Consider the following 17931-nt stretch of genomic DNA (forward strand, 5'->3'; position numbering starts at 1 on the left):
CAGTGTTGCTGTCTAGCATATTGTATAAGAGTGAACAGTGACTGGAGGCTGAACTGACCGGGGTTGAAGAGGACGATGGCTCGCAGGCAGCCGAGCTCTGTCTTATCCATCTGCATATCTTTCATTTTGGATACCAACTCTGTCAGGACTCTGCAGGAGATCAAATGAATAACACGAAAGTTAATGAACCAGAATCCCCAAATATATACTTTGCCACAATTGCTTATTAAATATTTTGTAAGAGTTAACATCCACACCACAAAACTGAATATATGATGGCAACTAAGTGGTTTCATAGTGTTGTTGATTAATACCAACCCCTTGCATTTCACTTGCATTTTCGACCTTCTTAATGATAGTAGACAGCACTACCAGCACACAACTGGCAACATCACAAGACTTTTCAGATATGAGGGCAAATAAGCCTTGTTCTCAAGCAGTCTTACTATTACATTATTTCATATTTTAGATTTTTCTTTGATATATTACCTTCTAACTCAATATTTCTGTTGTGACAAAAAGAAAAAGAGACCAACATGAGGAGGTTGTAGCTGTTTAAACCACATTTTTAAAAGACAATACAGTAACTCTTGCCTTATCTTTGAATGCCACCTACCTATCAAAGATGGAGCCCACTCCAGCACTGTGGGCGCTGCTTCTGTGAACATGGAGACCTGTTGCCAACAGGATGCCATCTTTTACCGTGACTGAGCGATGCGAGAATGAGGCGATAAGGAGCTCGTTCCAACCTGGATGCAAAAAACAAACAACTGTGACCTCTCCATCCTTTTATCCCTTCCTTAAAGTCCTTCTCAAGTTTGTGTGAATGACATCTGACATAATTTCTGTGATTTGTCAGTCTTCCCCTGTTTTGCTTAAAGACAGAAAGATTCTTATTAGGTCTGTGGTTTCTTCACTTCCTCATTCAGGCCTGTGAGTGAAATTGCTCATCAGCAGAGGTCAGTGCTGGTGCGACTGCAAACCGCACTGTTGGGACTTGGCAAATAGTCCGGTTATATTTGGTTTCACTGCTCCATTAAACTAGATGGCAAAAATGTGTTGAGCAAATGTAAAAGATTTAAATAGACTGTCTGCTTGGGGGATCCATAACTACCCTGAAGTTTACTGTGGTAAGGAAATGTATGAGTATGTGTGTGTGTTTTTTAAATTAATGCTGTGCATTTCCTCTATGCACATATAGGTGTGTGCATTTATATTTGCTGGATGCATGGGATTGTGTGTGTGTGTGTGTGTGTGTGTGTGTGCGTGTGTGTACCTGCTCGTAGTAGGATGACCTGGTCATCGAGGGGGAGTTCGGAGAAGTGTGGGATCCTTTTGGCCCACTCCACCAAGGTGAAGAGCTGCTTGTCTGCTGCTTGGCAGATATTGGTGACAGGGTCGTTGGTCTGGAGAGGAACAAGGAGGAAGAATGCAAATATAATACAATCAACTGTGCTGGTGAGCGCCTTCAGTGACATATAAACTTGTCGAACAACAGTTATTGAACAGGTGCAGCTGTGGCTATTTTTGGGTGCTTTGTAAATCAACAATTTCCTCTCGAGACCTATGAAAGTTTTAATACAGAAAGATTAGAAGATTACAACCAGCTTATGGTATAATGCAATTTTAAATTGAAACTAAAGTACAGCCTCAAAAATTATATCTGAGTGGCATCACTGCTTTTCTGATGATACTCTTCACAGCTTCACAATAGCAAAGAGCTTCTTTACTCAGCTGGGTACATATTTTTTGACCACCACTGATCAGGCCACTATAATAAAGCAGCACATTCTTAGCATTCAGTGGCTCCCCCATCTGTTAGGTGCCACCTCAGCCTCCTGATAAAAACAGTGATTAATAGTTGGCCAAATCAAGCTCAGGGTCTGTGACTCTTACTGAGTTGCTGGGGCTGCCATCACTGTACGTCTCTGTTTTGGGCTCCACAGCCAACTCAGCATCCAGGATCTTGTCCACAGGCATTTCCTCATTGAAACTGCTGGTAGGTTCCACCTCGCTCTCTCCCCGCTCCTTCCCACGCTGCCTCTCTTCCTGCACCGCTGTACACACACCCACACACACAAACACATACATTTGAGGTCAAACACCCCATGCTTATCGACTAGATACTCACAGTATCACTAATATTAACACTGCACTGGTGCACAACATTAAAAGAGACTCTTAGCTCTACAGTTTGAATATAAGCAGACTAAAGATACAGAGTCTGAATCACTTGAACCCAATAATTAATTAATCAATTAATTGGACAAAAATTCCCTAAAGTCTAAGATGATATCAAAAGGGTATTTCAGTTCAAAACCTAAAGATATTCAGTTTATTATCACATAAGACAAAGAGAAGCAACAAAGACTCACAATAAAGAAGCTGCAAATACAGAATGTTTGGCATTTTCCTTGAAAAATTACTTAAACGAATAATTATCAAAATAGCTAATGCTCAAATAATCAATCGTAGACTTTGTTGTTTCAGCTCTAAACTGAATATGTTCCTTAAATGTGCACTTTACCAGCTTCAAAATTAGATTAATCTGCTTATTCCAGCATTTTGCTGAAACTTTACCATGCTTACTGTAAATTGAGTGAAATATTCAAGTCCAAAATGTCCTTTTTTCTGACGGCACCATGACATCAAACAGAATTATACATATTTCCATGGAGTTCAGAATGACATGTTTAGTGTTTTTGAAAACTTTGGGGTCTTGACTAGAATTTAGAATACATTTCTGCAGGGTTGAATGATGCTTATCCCCACAACATGCATTTCTAATGATGGTTTTGTGGGATTGAAGATATTAAAGAACACAAGCCTACAGCTCATGTCAAGACCTATCCTTGAGCATCTCACACATGCACACACACCTTCTCTCTTCATGCCCATGGCCAGGCACTTCTGGTAGCGACAGTATTGGCAGCGGTTTCGCTGGCGCTTATCAATCAGGCACTCCTTGCTGTCTCGACATGTGTAGGTAAGGTCTTTACGAACGGTCCTCTTGAAGAAGCCTTTGCAGCCCTCGCAGCTGTACACGCCGTAGTGCTTTCCTGTGGAAATAGAGTCCACATCATCAGTACTGCTTTGAGCCAGTAATATGCCTCTTTCTCCGAGTACATAAAAGGTGGACATGTAAGATAACCGGATTGTGAACCTGTATTTGGGTACATCGTTGGAATCACAACTGAAAGCATGTTGCCCTCTACTCCACAATGACAAACCTTTTGTAACTACAAAATAATAAATATCTTAGCAACAGCAAAAATGCAAGAAAGGCAAGGCAGCTTTATTTATATAGCACATTTCAAACACAGAGGCAATTCAAAGTGCTTTACATGGGCAAAGAAAAGTATTAGAAACAATTAGCAATAAAAAGCAGAATAAAATCAATTAAGATAGGATGAAATGAGATTACAAAAAATAGATCAAATTAAATAAAATACATAAAATTTGTTTTTAATTTAGTTTTGGAAATGGCTAGGGTTGGGGGGCATTTGAGATCATCAGGAAGTTGTTTCCATCTGTGTAAAGCATAGTAGCTGTAGCAGCTTCACCCAGTTTGGTTCTGACTCAAGGTTCTACCAGTTGCTTCCTAAAGATCTAAGGGCCCTTCTGGGTTTCTGTTCTTCAAGGAGATTATATAAGTATTTTTTTATTAACTAGCAGCAGCACTTTAAAATATTTTCTATAACTGGAAGTCATTGTAAAGATTTAACAACAGGTGTAATGTGCTCAGTTCTCTTGTTCTCATTAGAACTCTGGCAGCAAGGGCGCACCGGTAGTTCACCTGGTAGATCGCATGCCCCATGTACAAGGCTAAGTCCTTACCACAGCAGCCAGGGTTCGAATTCCAACCTTTGCTGCATGTCATCCCCTCTCTCTCTCCCACATTTCCTATTTCCCTTAAGCTGTTTCTGTCAAATAAAGGCAAAAAGCCCCAAAAAAAATTCTTAAAAAAGAAGTCTGGCAGCTGCGTTCTGAATGAGCTAAAGTTGTCTGATGGTCTTTTTGGGAAGACCAGACAACCGTCTGTTACAATAGTCCACCCTGCTGGAAATGAAGGCGTGAATGAGTTTCTCAAAATCTTGAGAATCTCTAATTCTTGCTATCTGCTTGAGATGATAAAATTATGATTTAGTTATTGCCTTCATGTGGCTGCTGAAGCTCCAATCTGAGTCTATTAAAACACCAAGACTTCTAACATTTTTCATCTTTATAGCTCTGGAATCAAGCTGAGCAATAACTTTCATTCTTTCCTCCTTGTTGCCAAACACAATGATTTGCATCTCATCTTAATTTAACTGAAGAAAATATAATTACATCCAGCTGTTTACTTGCTCTAAGCACTGATAGAGTTTGTCACTTGGTGAAAGAGCTAAGTAAATCTGAGCGTCGTCTGCGTAGCTGTGATAAGCAACATTATTGTCATGTATGATTTGACCAACAGGCAGCATGTACAGGTTGAATAATAGACTCCACATGTCATGGCGATCCACTCAGATTTATGATCACCAATGGCAACAACATAGCCTCTGCCTTTGAGATAAGATCTGAACCAACTGAGGACTGTACCAGATAATACCACCCACCTTTCCAGTCTGTCGAGAAGTATTTTATGGTCCACTGTATCGAAAGCTGCACTAAGATCAAGCAGCACTAAAACTGATGTTTTACCTGATCAGACTTCAGATGAATGTCATTTAACATCTTTATCAGTACAGTCTCAGTGCTGTGATGTGGTCTGAAGCAAAGTTGAAATCTGTCCAAAAGGCCATTTACATTTAAAAGGAGGTTGAGTTGAATCAAAACAGCTTTCTCAATAATTTTTCCAATAAAGGGAAGATTAGAGATGGGTCTGTAATTATTCAGTATTGAAGGATCCAGGTTGCCTGTCTTTAGAAGGGGCTTAACAACAAGGTTTTCAGTGATTTTGGAAAAATGCCAGATAGGAGTGAGCAATTTACAATTTTCAGCACATCCATTTCCAAGTAACTGAAAACAGTTTTGAAAAAGCTGTTTGGCAGGGTGTTAAAACAGCAGATGGATGAATTAAGATGCTACATTCTCCAGAGTCTTAGTATTGACAGCACTGAATGTTGACAATCTAGCCAAACTGTTCCTGTGCGGTTGCAGCAGTTATTGTCTGACATGCCACTCTAAATACATTAATATTTTCGTCACTAAAATCAGATGCAAACTCATTACACTTATCGAGAGATAGGAAGTCAGGGTCTAATCGTGTTGGGGGATTAGCTTCTCAACAGTGGTAAACAAGGCATGATACTTGATATTCCTGTTGATGATGTTAGAGCAAAGGGCTAGTCTTATTTATTTCAGAGTTGTAAATACAAAGCATCTCTTTAAAGATGTTGTAGTGAATCTGAAAATTACTTTGACCTTTTTAGGTGTGTTAATTAACTTTCAGAGTTTTACAGTCAAAATTATCAAAGAGCAAATCAACATTGGACTAATAAACTTGACAAAATGCCTGACAAGTTACCTTGAAATCAATCTGTCTTTGTTATCTTTCCTTCAGTCATCTAGGAGGCGATGTCTGTGGTGAGTGGGAGAATAAATTTGTTTGCCAATCCCTCTCCCCCATCCTCACCCTCTAACATTACCTGAGGAGCGGTCCCCGCAAATGGAGCAGATGTGCTTTGACATTCCCCCAGGGCTCGTACACTGGTAGTTGATGTTTCCCAGGTTCTGTAGGCCCGGCGGAGGCTTGATGTCCTCTGAGCTGCTTACACTGTTCATAGAATTCATCTGAGGATAACAGCAAGACAGAAGAGAGAACAGAGACAAAGAGTTGAAGCTGAGGTGGCCAGAACTGAACGAAACAGAGCAGAAAAGGAAGCAGAGGGGAAGTAAGAGTGAAAAGTGTTAGGCTGTCTCATGACACTCCCCCCCCCTTCCTCTATTTTCTAATTTTGTCTTCCGTTCACCCATATTATTTTTTTTCTCCCCACCCACACTCTTTATTGTGAAAGTGTTTCTGGGTGTGATCACATGCTTGGTTAGTGGGTGGGGCTGAGGCTTCTGTCTGAGGCTTGTCATACAGGTTTTTTAATGTTTGTTGACAGGGAAAGGCCTATGAGAGGAGTCACGTGTGTGCAGAAAGTGCAGTTCTCTGACACAAACAGCAGAGGGCACTCATGTGTAGGGTATTCCAATTTCTGAGAATGAGTGTGTTTGAATGTGTTTTTAGACATTGAGACTTCTAATCAACAGTTTGTTTCACCAGTCCAAATATTTTCCTTAATTATCAGCTAATAGCATCCCAGGTGGGTCCACAACCATTCACATCTTAATTAAAGTGACTCTGATGCCATGAGACATTAAAAAGTCTCATATGTGATCTCAAGGAGCCCCATAAGACATAAAGGTGTGAACAACCCAGTGAGGTTAAATTAACTGGCACTACCCACCACTCAGTGTTTTTCTTCCAAATTTGCTCTGGTTCTTGAACCGGTTCTGTTCGAGATTCTTGGAACCTTGGTCCTATCTAGGGAACCAGCCCGCGTTTCCAACTGTTTTGAGCAGAATCATTGTAATAAAGGATACATTATCAACAGAAGTAGTTGGTTCAAAGGAAAACCTATTTTTTGGTTCCAGCTGGGAACCAACTTTTTGGGTTCTGAACCAATTTATTTTTGGTTGAAATGCTCCGAATGGTTCAAAATTAGGTGCGCAAACCGGAACGGAGCTGGTTCCATCTTGGTGGAAAAGGCCTAGCTAATAAAGCTCTTAAATGAGGGGTGAAACGTGTTCGAGCAACAAGTCCAGCTTCTGACATACTTCCAACTTCTACATATCTCACTCTCTCTCTTATCATCCTTGTACCCTTTGACGCTCTCCCGCTGATGAGCGCCAGGCGGGATGCATATTTGTGCTATACATTTTTGTTTGTTTAGTTGTTTATGTGCTGTGTGTACTCCAAATGGAAACAACAAGGTTGACCTTTATATGCCCTCCTGTGCTATATATTTGTTGCAGCTTGACATACAGGACATCCTTCCCACAGTCACCTCAGGCTCTTCTTATCATTTATTTACAATGTGCACTCTCTTCTGAATATCCTCCAATGGCAGACTGAACTCAGGCCTGTGACCTTACAGCAGAGGAGAGTATAAGAGATTCTTCTTGTCTTTCAGTTTTCCTTGAGCTTACTAGTTCTCTACACTGTCACCACCTTCTCACCGTAGATGCCCCAAAGGCAGACCATCACACTTAATGGTCTGCCTTTCAGCCCCCTGTGTACTTGCTCATGTGAGCAGCTACTCCTCTTCAGTGCACCATTCAACACAGTTTTCACAAATAATTAATTTTACACATGTATGGTTTGAAAAAATCCGTCTTGTGGTGCATTCAAGCAGTTGTTCAGATGTACATGCCACTTTAGACAGGCAACATACTGCTGTAGAAAAGGGCTACAAGCTCAATATGGATTATTGATGCATCATACATTCTTTATATAACATATGGTATGAAGAACACACTGCATCATATATGTAAGGTTTACTTGGGCCTTAATGGGCCAGACATGCATCTTTGCTGTTCAGAGATTAGACTTTCATCTCTAAAATGAACTTTTTTAAAACAGAATTAGTCAATTAATCAATTAGTTGACAGAGAATTATCAGGCAGCTTATCTGATAATCAATTAATCATTTAAGTCATTTTTTTAAACAAAAATGTCACAAAATCACTGGTTCCAGCTTCTAAAATTTGAATATTTGTTAGTTTTCTTAGTCTTCCATGACATTTAACTAAATATCTTTGGGTTTTAGATTGTTGATGAGACAAAACAGGCAATTTGGATATGTAAACTTTGGCACTGGGAAATTGTGATGGGCATTTTTTTTTTTTTTTACTTTTTTCAGGAATTTCATGGAGCAAATGATTAATCAGTTAATTGAGAAAATAATTAACTGATTAATTGATAATGAAAAAAATCATTAGTTGGAGCACTAAATGCAAAAAAAACAGAAAACAAACTCAAAGCACTTTAGTCGAAGCAGCTATCAATTTTGATTGATTGACATGTATTTTAATACATAAAAAACTATAGTTTTAAATGTTTTTTCTTGCTGATGTTATAGGTTTGTTTACAACTAAATACAGCAGTAAAATAGTCATATTATAAGTTGAAAAATACAAAATACTTTATTCTTCACTATGACTCAAACTATTCAAAGATATATGTGAATATACCTGTAATTTATATGATTAGAAAATATTTATCAGGCCTTTAAAAGGGATGATAAGAAAAAAATATAGTAGAAAACATAAATATCATCAGAATGGACGTACAACTATAATACTGAATTTGCTTATGCTTCTGTCAGCCTAGCACTGCTCTTGAACTTCAGTTCACCCATGAAAATAGTGTTAGACGTTACGTGACACAATGACCTGATGGCGGCTTGGTCACTGGCTGTTGGCGAGCAGTGAAAAGACAGTTACACCATACAATCATATCAACCCTGACTGTCCCTACAGGCACAAATCCATACTGCGATTGAACCAATGTATATCATTGTCTGCTGTGCCCTGCAGCACTGGCCTCGATCCAGCCTCTGAAGCACTCCATGTGTGTACATGTGTTTTTCTGTATGTATGGCCAATCATCAAAGCACTGAGCCTGTAGTGGGGTCTGTAGTTTATTCAAGAGACCACTTAAAGAAAGCAGCTCCATTAGCCCTCTCTCTCGTAGTCCTTTGCGTCAGACAGTGAAAAGGGCAATCTTATGGGTGTTTCTGTTTATTATTTATTCAATCTAAAAGACACAACCTAACAGCGAAAGGAGTATGAATAACCGAGATGGAACTATAAAAGGAGAGTAAGGCTGGCAGAGAAAAGTGATAGGGGAAGAAAGAGTGTGGTAAAAAAAAAAGAAAGAGGAGAAATGGAGAGAAAATGGGGGCTGCTCTATTTCTCCTTCTCCTTTCTCTCAGTAATCCATTAAAGGGCTAATAGTCGGACTGCGTCTTAAGTCCCCTCCCATGACAGCAGTAACACAGAACTCAGGGATGACCTTTAGGGCAAGAAGTTTAGAGGTCAGTAGAAGGGTAGGGGAGAGAGAGGAAAGCCAAGGTATGCCAGCCAAACACATTGAATATGGCTAACCTTCAACCTCCTGTCCGCTGTCAGAGATTCCAAGAATGAGAACCACATGATCAACCAAAGAACATTATAGTTTAATGCAGACGGACCTTGCCAAAAGTAGTAATTTGAAAGAATATGAATCTCTGAAGTTGAGGGCTTAGGAAAATGCAGCAATGAATAGAAGGTTAGTCTTGAGGACTTGTCTGTAATTTAAACAAATTAACAAACCTTGATATTTCAGGTTTTCACTAACTGAGGAGCAAAGTAAAGAAATGGTAAAGGAAAGTGGATAAACCGAGAGGGTGAATTACAACATTTTATCACAACTGGAATGCACCAACATTACAATCTGAGCATAACCCTTCTATTAATTGTAAGTACAAAGGTCTAGGTTAAAATTCAAGTTTAAATTGAATTCCCTCTGAAAAAGAAGCCTTTTAAGACAATGCCCATAGCTATTTGATGACCATCAAAACACCCACACATTTTCTCACCTGTGGACTGCCGAGTGGTCCAAAGTTCATGTTGGGCGTGGACGGCAGTGATACAGAGGGCGAGCCCAGAGAAGATGTAATGACGGGGTAGGGCGAGGCCAGGCCGTTCATTGGCGAGCCCAAGGTGGACATGGGGGACGGTAAGGGCCTGGAGGTGCTGATGACTGACGGATGGCCCACCATGCCACCCATGTGAGGGGGTTGGGTGTGGACCGTGCTCATTGGCCCTATAGAGTCTGGAGGAGAAGGAAGGGTGTGTTAAAAAGACTGAGGAGACACAAGATGAAAAAAACGCTTAGCATTTTTAGGATTTGTTGACACTGTGTCAGAGAGGTAATTTTAAGGCCATAGTTAGTGGTGGTATTGTGTTGGATTGCGCTATATTTAGAGGTGTCTCTAATATTAAGTCCAACCACATTTATGTACATATGGGTGGTGTGGAATATTAGAAATATACAGTAATATATATAATGTGAAACAAAATATTCAAACAGTCTAAAGTTTTAAAAATGCATCCAAAATAAACCATATTGCTTAAATCTGCAATAATGATTATCTGGCCACTTGGGGCCAGCGCAACAAGCTCTAAACACAAAACCGACATATTATCAACATATAAAGTTGCTATGGCAAACGCTGTTAGCTAATAGTACCTTATTTACAAATCTGACAGACATGTATCAAAATTAGCATTCATTTGGAGCTGTGTTTCAGGCGACCTGATGAAATGCGCATCCAATTTTTACTCTCCTTTTAACTCTGTTTTGATCCTCACCGGCTCCTGAGAAAAATATGTCTCTTAAAGGTTCCATTCACCAACTAGTTGCTAACTTTATCTATCTGCTGTTTGGTGCTGGGCAGGTAGGGTACAGTAACACAGCAACAACACTGATGTGAGCAGTGGGAATGAACCAAAACATTAAAGTTGCGTGCAGTAAAACCAAAACAATGAGGGTTCGTCAGTACGAGCGGCAACTTTCACATTACACATAGTTTTAATTTAATTTAATCCAATGTTATTATAGTATAAAAATATTAACTATAGCAGCTTTAAGATCTCACAAGAATAAATACACCACATAATCACACTTTAAAATCAGTGGACCAGGAGCTGACAAGAATAGCAAGAGCCATCTAAATTACTACTAAATGAAGTGTAAAATATACTGTATATTGGGAAATGACAGTACTGTACATAAACACATTTTCATGTTAAGTACCATATAAATGGATTAAACTGAGAATCTGAGAATATATATTGTTGACTAACAGAGCAATATGTCTTCATACAGTCAGGGTTGTGTAAATATGGCTACACAGAATGAAGCCCATCTGACTTTGGTCACAAGGTGCTGACTTTGCTTTGCATCCATTGATGTAAACTGACAGGCTGGCATTTACATAGATGACCTACTTAGAAAAGCTGTCAGTCATCTGGCTAACAGGGCGTGGTGTGTAATTTCATGCATGTGCTGTAGCTGTGAGCACATTCATTCATCATCAACACAAATGACAAAATACCAACATACATATACAGTATGTACATGTAAAGACCAATATGTACTTTACACATAACTGAACAGACAAATGCCACAGCTTGTTCTGATTCAGAGAGATGCAGAATAAGCAGCACCTCTCTGGGCTAATGTCGATGACTCAAAGAGCTTTGAGCTAAACGTTAATGATGAAGAGTGACATGTCATCATATGCACATAAACATTTGAACGCTCAGAAAATTCAAAAGCTTCTGCTTGTGTGTCAGTGCACACACACACACACACACACACACACACACACACACACACACACACACTTATACACTGTGTGGGCCCAATGCCACTGTTTTTAGTTAAATGTCACATTTCTCTCTCTCTGTGTGTGTGTGTGTGTGTGTAAAAGTGAGTGGTGGCATGATGCCCTGACACACAATGAACAGCTCAGGCCTGTGATTTGGTTTCTTAAAAGATGCAAACAAAGGTAATTTGTTACCCTCAACAGGGTGCCCAGAGATCACTGTTTTCAGGTGGGATACTTTTTTTGTTGTTACACCCCTGCCAACAGGCTACATCACTGGAGTCTCGACTCCTTTTCTTTTGAAAAATCCATTAAAACACCTAATCCATCATCTTGATCAACATAAAAAAATCAACCTTTTCAAAAATGATTTTGTATGACTGTTCAATTTCATAGGAAATATCTTTTCCAACAGACAATAATGCAATGCCTTGAAAATCCATTTTATAAGAGCAAAAATTCAATGTTGCCACTCACAGCCCAAGCAAAGTGAGCTTGTTTTGTCTCACTACTGAGCCAACAGATCTGAAACATTGCTAAAGATAAACATGTAAATAAACAAAACAAGATTTTATTGATAATTTTCAGAGTCTGGCTTTGAGCTGCTCTGATCATTTAACCTCACATGAGTTAAACTGCAGCATGAGTTCCACATTTCTATTGCTCTAAAATCTGAATGAGAGATGCTCCAGTTCTGCATGGAAGCTAGACCCCAGTGATCTTTTTGATCTGAAGACTCACTCTTATAGGCTTGTTTTACGTAATGATCTTTTATCAAAGGTCCTCACCAATTCTCAACCTCGTTACACATCGTTATTTGTATCATTACACTTGTCGGCATATGTTGGCAGTGATGTAGTCATGTGCTGAGAACTATCAAAAAAAAACACATTTTCCTAGTTTTGACATCTAGTTTCAATGTAGTCTAAGTTTTAGCTGGTAAAGAGAGTGATTAGAGATCTTGTGAGTGCTTCCCTTCCTGCTACTGCTTGGCTAATACTCATATCATCAGGTGTAGGATTTTCTTTTTGTGTGTGTGTGTGTGGGGGGGGAGACGACTTTCTTATGAGATTTCTACAATAGTAATAACATGTGTAATGCCTAGACATACCATGATGAGTACATATAGGGTAAACTTTGCTTTTGAGCTCTTATGACTCTCCTTTTGTAGTTTGCATTTGGTTCTTTATTTGAATACACATATCTTAACCTGTTTCCCATTCTTGTTTCTGTAATTGTTGTGGAGCACATTGTTACTGTTTCTTCGTATGGAATACACAAATAAAGATTAACACTACATTTTTCATTAGATCTAAGGGGAATGCTAAATGCTAACACCATCAGATAAGATTCAAGGAAGAATTCAAGGGTTCTACTCGTCCACAGGCAGTGGCTGTCACAGGAACATCTCCTATGTTTATAAAGATGTGTTTCTTGGTGTGTACTTAGAAATAATTGCTTATGTTCATAAATAGTGTTTCTGCTTGTCATGTTTGCTAAAGTGACTTCAGTTTGCAGGCTTGTATAAAGAACTACTTGCTAAATACTTTGCAGTAGTTTTGAAATGTTACCCTGATATTTAACCTCTGGCAGTGATTAAGCCCACATTAGTGTCTTCTCCACTGGAGCAAATGAGAAACAAATTCTATTTAAAGGAAATGGAAATATTTAGTAATGCAAGACGGTTGCTTTCAGATTTCAAGGAATTGGGAAACAGAGAGGAATTGCACATTGTCTGCCTCAATGCAGCACTTTTTGCATGAAGACACACTCTAAAACACACAGCTGGCCGTTCTCTCCCTCTCTGAGTGCCAAGGAACAGATGTTGTGCAACTTCCTGTTTAGCACCGAGACTACAGCCCCCACCCCCTTCCTCACTCGCCCACTTTCTCCAGCCCTCCATGAGTGATCCCTGGCAGGCAAATATGTATTGGGACCTCACTCTCTCTCCCACAGAGCTGACTGGATACATGAGACATATTGCAATAAAATACAATTTGAAAGCACTAAACTCTTTCAACTATATGCTACGGCCTGTAATACAAAATAAATGTACTACCTAGATTTAAATTCTACCATGGCGGGAGTATGTTCCCAACTTTTTAGAGTGCAGATTCATCTAAATAATGGGCTTATGTAATGGACGAGCACTGTACAGCATGTACTGTGTCTGATTTTGTGCACTGACCCCTCTCTTTATGTGCATGACAAATTCCCTTTGGGGCTCGTAAAGATCTATTCTATTCTAGAAGCGCTGAGCAGGAGATACAGTAACAGGGCTATCGTCACTCCAGCCAACAATTTGCCAACGTGCTCTCATTGACATCAAGACCAACCAACCAAGTATTCTAATTGCCCAGGCCAGACGTAAAAGATGTCAAGATAAAGGTTGTTTTATGTAGAGATCTGAAACGGTAAAGAGACAGACTGGTGGGGTTAGACAAGCAGCAAGTTGAAGGAACCAATACAGAATGTTCACATTTTCGATACAATGCAGGACAACATTTGCACCTTGGACAAACCTCTAGTACTGATCATTTAAAACTAAACTCACAACTCACATTGTGTCTACACTTTCTCACTTTCTCATAAGCTTGAAATCAAGACAAACAAGCAAGGCAACAGCCCCAACCAGAACTCAAAATCACTGTTTATAATTAATAATGCACACACTCCAAAATGTCCAGGCGCGAGAGATGGTCAGAAGGCCAGAATCTACTCCAGTCCCAAACATGCATTTATTTTATGCTGCTAGTAACTAGCAGGCCAATAATGTAAAACTAATGTTGAGGTGAATAGCCAGTTAACTAATTAGTTGAAAATATATTGACAGCAATTCATTCATTAACATTCTCTGTTATTTGCAGCTTTTCTGCCTGATGTTTTAATTGAAAATCTTTGGATTTCGGACTGTTGGTTGTACAACAGTCACTTTGAGCTCAGAGAACTTTTGATGGGCACTCTTTTCTGACATTTGACATCTGACGACTCCGTCTTGGTGAAGTGCAAATTTCCTACAACATGACAACTGTCTAAAACCTGCATGTTTGAGACTAAACCAAATATGACTGCATTTTGTCCAGACCTGAGAGTCTTTGTGGCTGCAGTACACACTGGGGAGCACAAAAGCACATGGACAGTCAGCTGGTGGGATGCCTAAAAGGGAATAGCCGGCAGGCTGAGCATGCTTTGTGAAGGGAGTGTGTGTTTGTGTGTGTTTGTAAGGAGGCCAGCATGTTCAGCGGAGGAAGCATAAATCGGCCCAGAGCAGCTCAAAGGGGCCTATCCTTGAATGACCCGCCTCAACCGGCTGTTCCATCACCATTCTATGTAAATCACCTAGACACAAAGAAGCCTCTGAAATGTACAGGCCTATCACACATTGCATAGCAGAGAAATCACTGGGAAGTTGTACATAGACACATCATAAGAAACAGAATTTACACAGATTTAGTTTCAGTGCCTCCTGTCAGTCTTTGTTGAAACCTATACAGCAATGCAAGCATCTATTTGAGAGAAAACAAACAGACAGAGCAGTGAAGGGCACCTTTGACCGCTGGCGCCGCAAATCAAAGGTCGCCTGTTGCCAAACTCCTGAACCAAGTTCAAAAGAGATCTGCAGCAGCCCACAGCTACACTGATCATTCCCAGAAGTTACGGCACCAACGGGACATAAAATCTACAAAGTGAATCACCAACACAATGACTTTAAAACAGTAGCCCATCAAAGTTTGATCTGAATTAGGGATGGATGACACCTAAAATCTACACTTATCATAATAAATTGTCACAGTTACTTCAACAGCAATAAATGTAGCAAATACTATACATCAGTGTATGACATTGGCTCACCTGATATGTTTGTCCTGATTAATTATAGTACGAGTATAGTAGTAAGTTAGAGATTCTGGACTAAACTGTGGGCTGAATGGTTTGTTAGATGCTTTAGCTATTTAAAGTATAATGTTATAGGATTCAGACACTGTAAACCATTCTCTGTCTCCAGCTTCTCATATATCAGGATTTGCTGCTTTTCTCTGTTATATATCACTGTAAATGAAATATTTTTTGGGTTTTGAACTATTGTCTGGACAAAACAAGCATTTAAAGCTGTGCATGGGAAAATTTGTGATGGGCATTTTTCACTATTTCCTGGTATTTTATACACTAAACAGTAAAACAATAGTCAAAGAAATTATTGACAAATGAATCGATAAAGAAGCAGTCCGACTATAAACTATGATCAGTAAACTGCATATATCGCTATTGATATGAATTGTATTTTTCACTGTATACATTCAAAAGGAGCGATATACAGTATAACATGGTTGCAGCCGGTTAAAATGTAATGCTTAAACAGGTATTTCTTATATCACAATGTAAGCAAGTAATCAGAAACATCATCACCATCAAACAGCTGCTGTATGCTTTAAATGACAAATTTCTGTACTGTAGGCCAGCTGCATTTTATAACATTTGTGGCAGATAACAGCCAAATCCAAAAATACGGCGACAAATGTATCACACTGATCTAATGATCAACAGGTTTAAAGAAACATCACAGACCACAAACCCTCTAAATCCCTCACTGTTAATTACTGGGTAGTGGCTGGATGGAACACTCCACTGTGTGGTAATTCAATAAACCCATGGCCCACTAACTAATAATATCTCCTATCTGGAGAGCAGACCAGCACTGGGAGTGTATAGTGGGGGGAGTGGGCAGTGAGGGATAAGTGACGGGGGTGGGAGCAACAGATCCACTCCTGAACAACAACGGAGGCCTCAATATCTATCAGATTAGCCGCTATAAAGACAGATCCTCAGCGGGTGCATCGATCTGTTCAATACCTGCTTTGTATGTGTCTACATGTCTTGTTTGTGTGTGTATGTATAGTGCGACTGCATGCTCTCATGTTCATACTTGTGACTGACAGTACTGTGACCATATGACAGAGAGCAGAATGCATCTTAAAGTAATCAGACGGACAGCCTGCGGAGCTCATTAGATACAACAGATGTAATTAAGAAATCTCTTCACTGCCAATCCAGCTCATGAGTGCCAGCCACGAGCCCTTGTCTGATACACACACACACACACTCGTCATCTTTCACATTAAAAAGAGAAAAAAAAACACAAATCTTCCAGGCACACTAGCACAAAATCACCACCCTTTAAACATTAATTTCTTTGCTAAATGAGGTTGATGTCTGATCAATTGTGTCAGTAAATCCTCTTATCCCCGGGTAAGTATCTGCAGCTCAGCAGGCCAGCTGTCAAGAAGGTGGGAGGCTGAGGAGGAGGGGACAGAGAGAGGGATAGAGCCAAATGGGAAGGAAGGGAGCAATGGATGGATGGATGGGACCATGGGTTGATGGGGGAGGGCATTGTCCCGCTCCGAAACGGCTTCCCTCCCCAGCGATCACATGATGATCCCACCACCACACACGCCTAATCTCTCCGCCTGACTGAAAATTTTAGATCATCAATTGAGAAAAGCCCCTGTGTTTTTCTGCACAGCTGTGATTCAGGAGATAAAAATGGTTATTGGTGAGAGAAAATGATATTCTCTACTGTTACATAAACAGCAGACTGTCCCAAGCTGCTTCAAGGATACCTTTTCCATTTTCTGACAGCCTTTTTGGAATTAAACAGCCAAAATAAATATTGTCATTTGAACTTAATTTTAAAAAACTGATGCTATAGTTGTGTATCATTCCTATCTTGTTGAAAACATTAAGAAATAGAAAAATGTTTTTCCCATAAAGGCATACGGCTGTGACAACACAAGCACTTAAACTAGCGAGCTTCTCTGACCCTAAATTCTGCCCTGTAGTGAACTCTCTAGTGAATTCACACACAATTTCCCTGAAAAACAGAGAAATTAACTCCGCTCCTTCTTTCTATCCCCTCTCTCTATATAATTTCCATATAGCAGAGCTTCAAACAAACAAAAGAAAATGTCAGTCAAGCAAATGAAAGTGCACATCATGCTGTATTTCCCATACGCAGGCCATTGCAGCCGTGTGTCCTCCCAACAATAGAGACTTGCAGCAGGATACTTTTTACACAGAGGCAATGGATCGATGAAGAGGCCAGGGCGGAGACAGGGACGAGATAAAGACTGTTTTGCAAGTGATAAAAAAGTTTGGAACAACAAGAGATAACACAAGTCCAATTGCACAGACAGAACAGGCTGACCAAACAGTCCTATAAAGCAAACAAACAGGTGGATTGAAAGACCCAATGCAAACCAAAGCATCCGCTCTTTTGCTCTGTCTGATGAGGTAACTCAAATTAGTTCATAGAAGTATACTCTCGCTGTTACAGTGGGCTATGGAGAGAAGGGTATGCACACACACACACACAACACGCACTAATACGCTCATCTCATGCTGTGACCCAGTGTGTGTGACCATGCAGGGCAACCTAACCTCTGACCAGATCCTAGAAAGCCAGCCAGACTATACAACTAGCTAAGTAGCTACAGTTGAGTTTAGTCTTGGAGTAATGTGGCATCTGAAA

At 39.9% G+C, this 17931-nt stretch overlaps 1 protein-coding gene across 5 annotated transcripts in view; it reads right to left on the reverse strand.

Annotated features, from left to right (window-relative positions):
- The window catches only part of rxrgb (retinoid X receptor, gamma b), a 37253-nt gene that overhangs the window by 1752 nt on the left and 17570 nt on the right, over window positions 1-17931 (reverse strand). For 3 of the 5 annotated variants that reach the window (XM_044198839.1, XM_044198837.1, XM_044198835.1), the window contains exons 2-8: window positions 9612-9847; window positions 5631-5775; window positions 2880-3059; window positions 1897-2069; window positions 1277-1406; window positions 617-749; window positions 59-150 (exon numbers count right to left, since the gene is read on the reverse strand). In XM_044198839.1, the coding sequence (XP_044054774.1) occupies window positions 59-150; window positions 617-749; window positions 1277-1406; window positions 1897-2069; window positions 2880-3059; window positions 5631-5775; window positions 9612-9833 (1075 nt within the window). In that variant the 5' untranslated portion in view covers window positions 9834-9847. The remainder of the gene's footprint in view (window positions 1-58; window positions 151-616; window positions 750-1276; window positions 1407-1896; window positions 2070-2879; window positions 3060-5630; window positions 5776-9611; window positions 9848-17931) is intronic. The other 2 variants (XM_044198838.1, XM_044198836.1) reach the window with 1 other exon arrangement.

Source organism: Siniperca chuatsi, linkage group LG6, assembly GCF_020085105.1.
Source record: "Siniperca chuatsi isolate FFG_IHB_CAS linkage group LG6, ASM2008510v1, whole genome shotgun sequence".
In the NCBI taxonomy this organism is placed as follows: Eukaryota; Metazoa; Chordata; class Actinopteri; order Centrarchiformes; family Sinipercidae; genus Siniperca; species Siniperca chuatsi.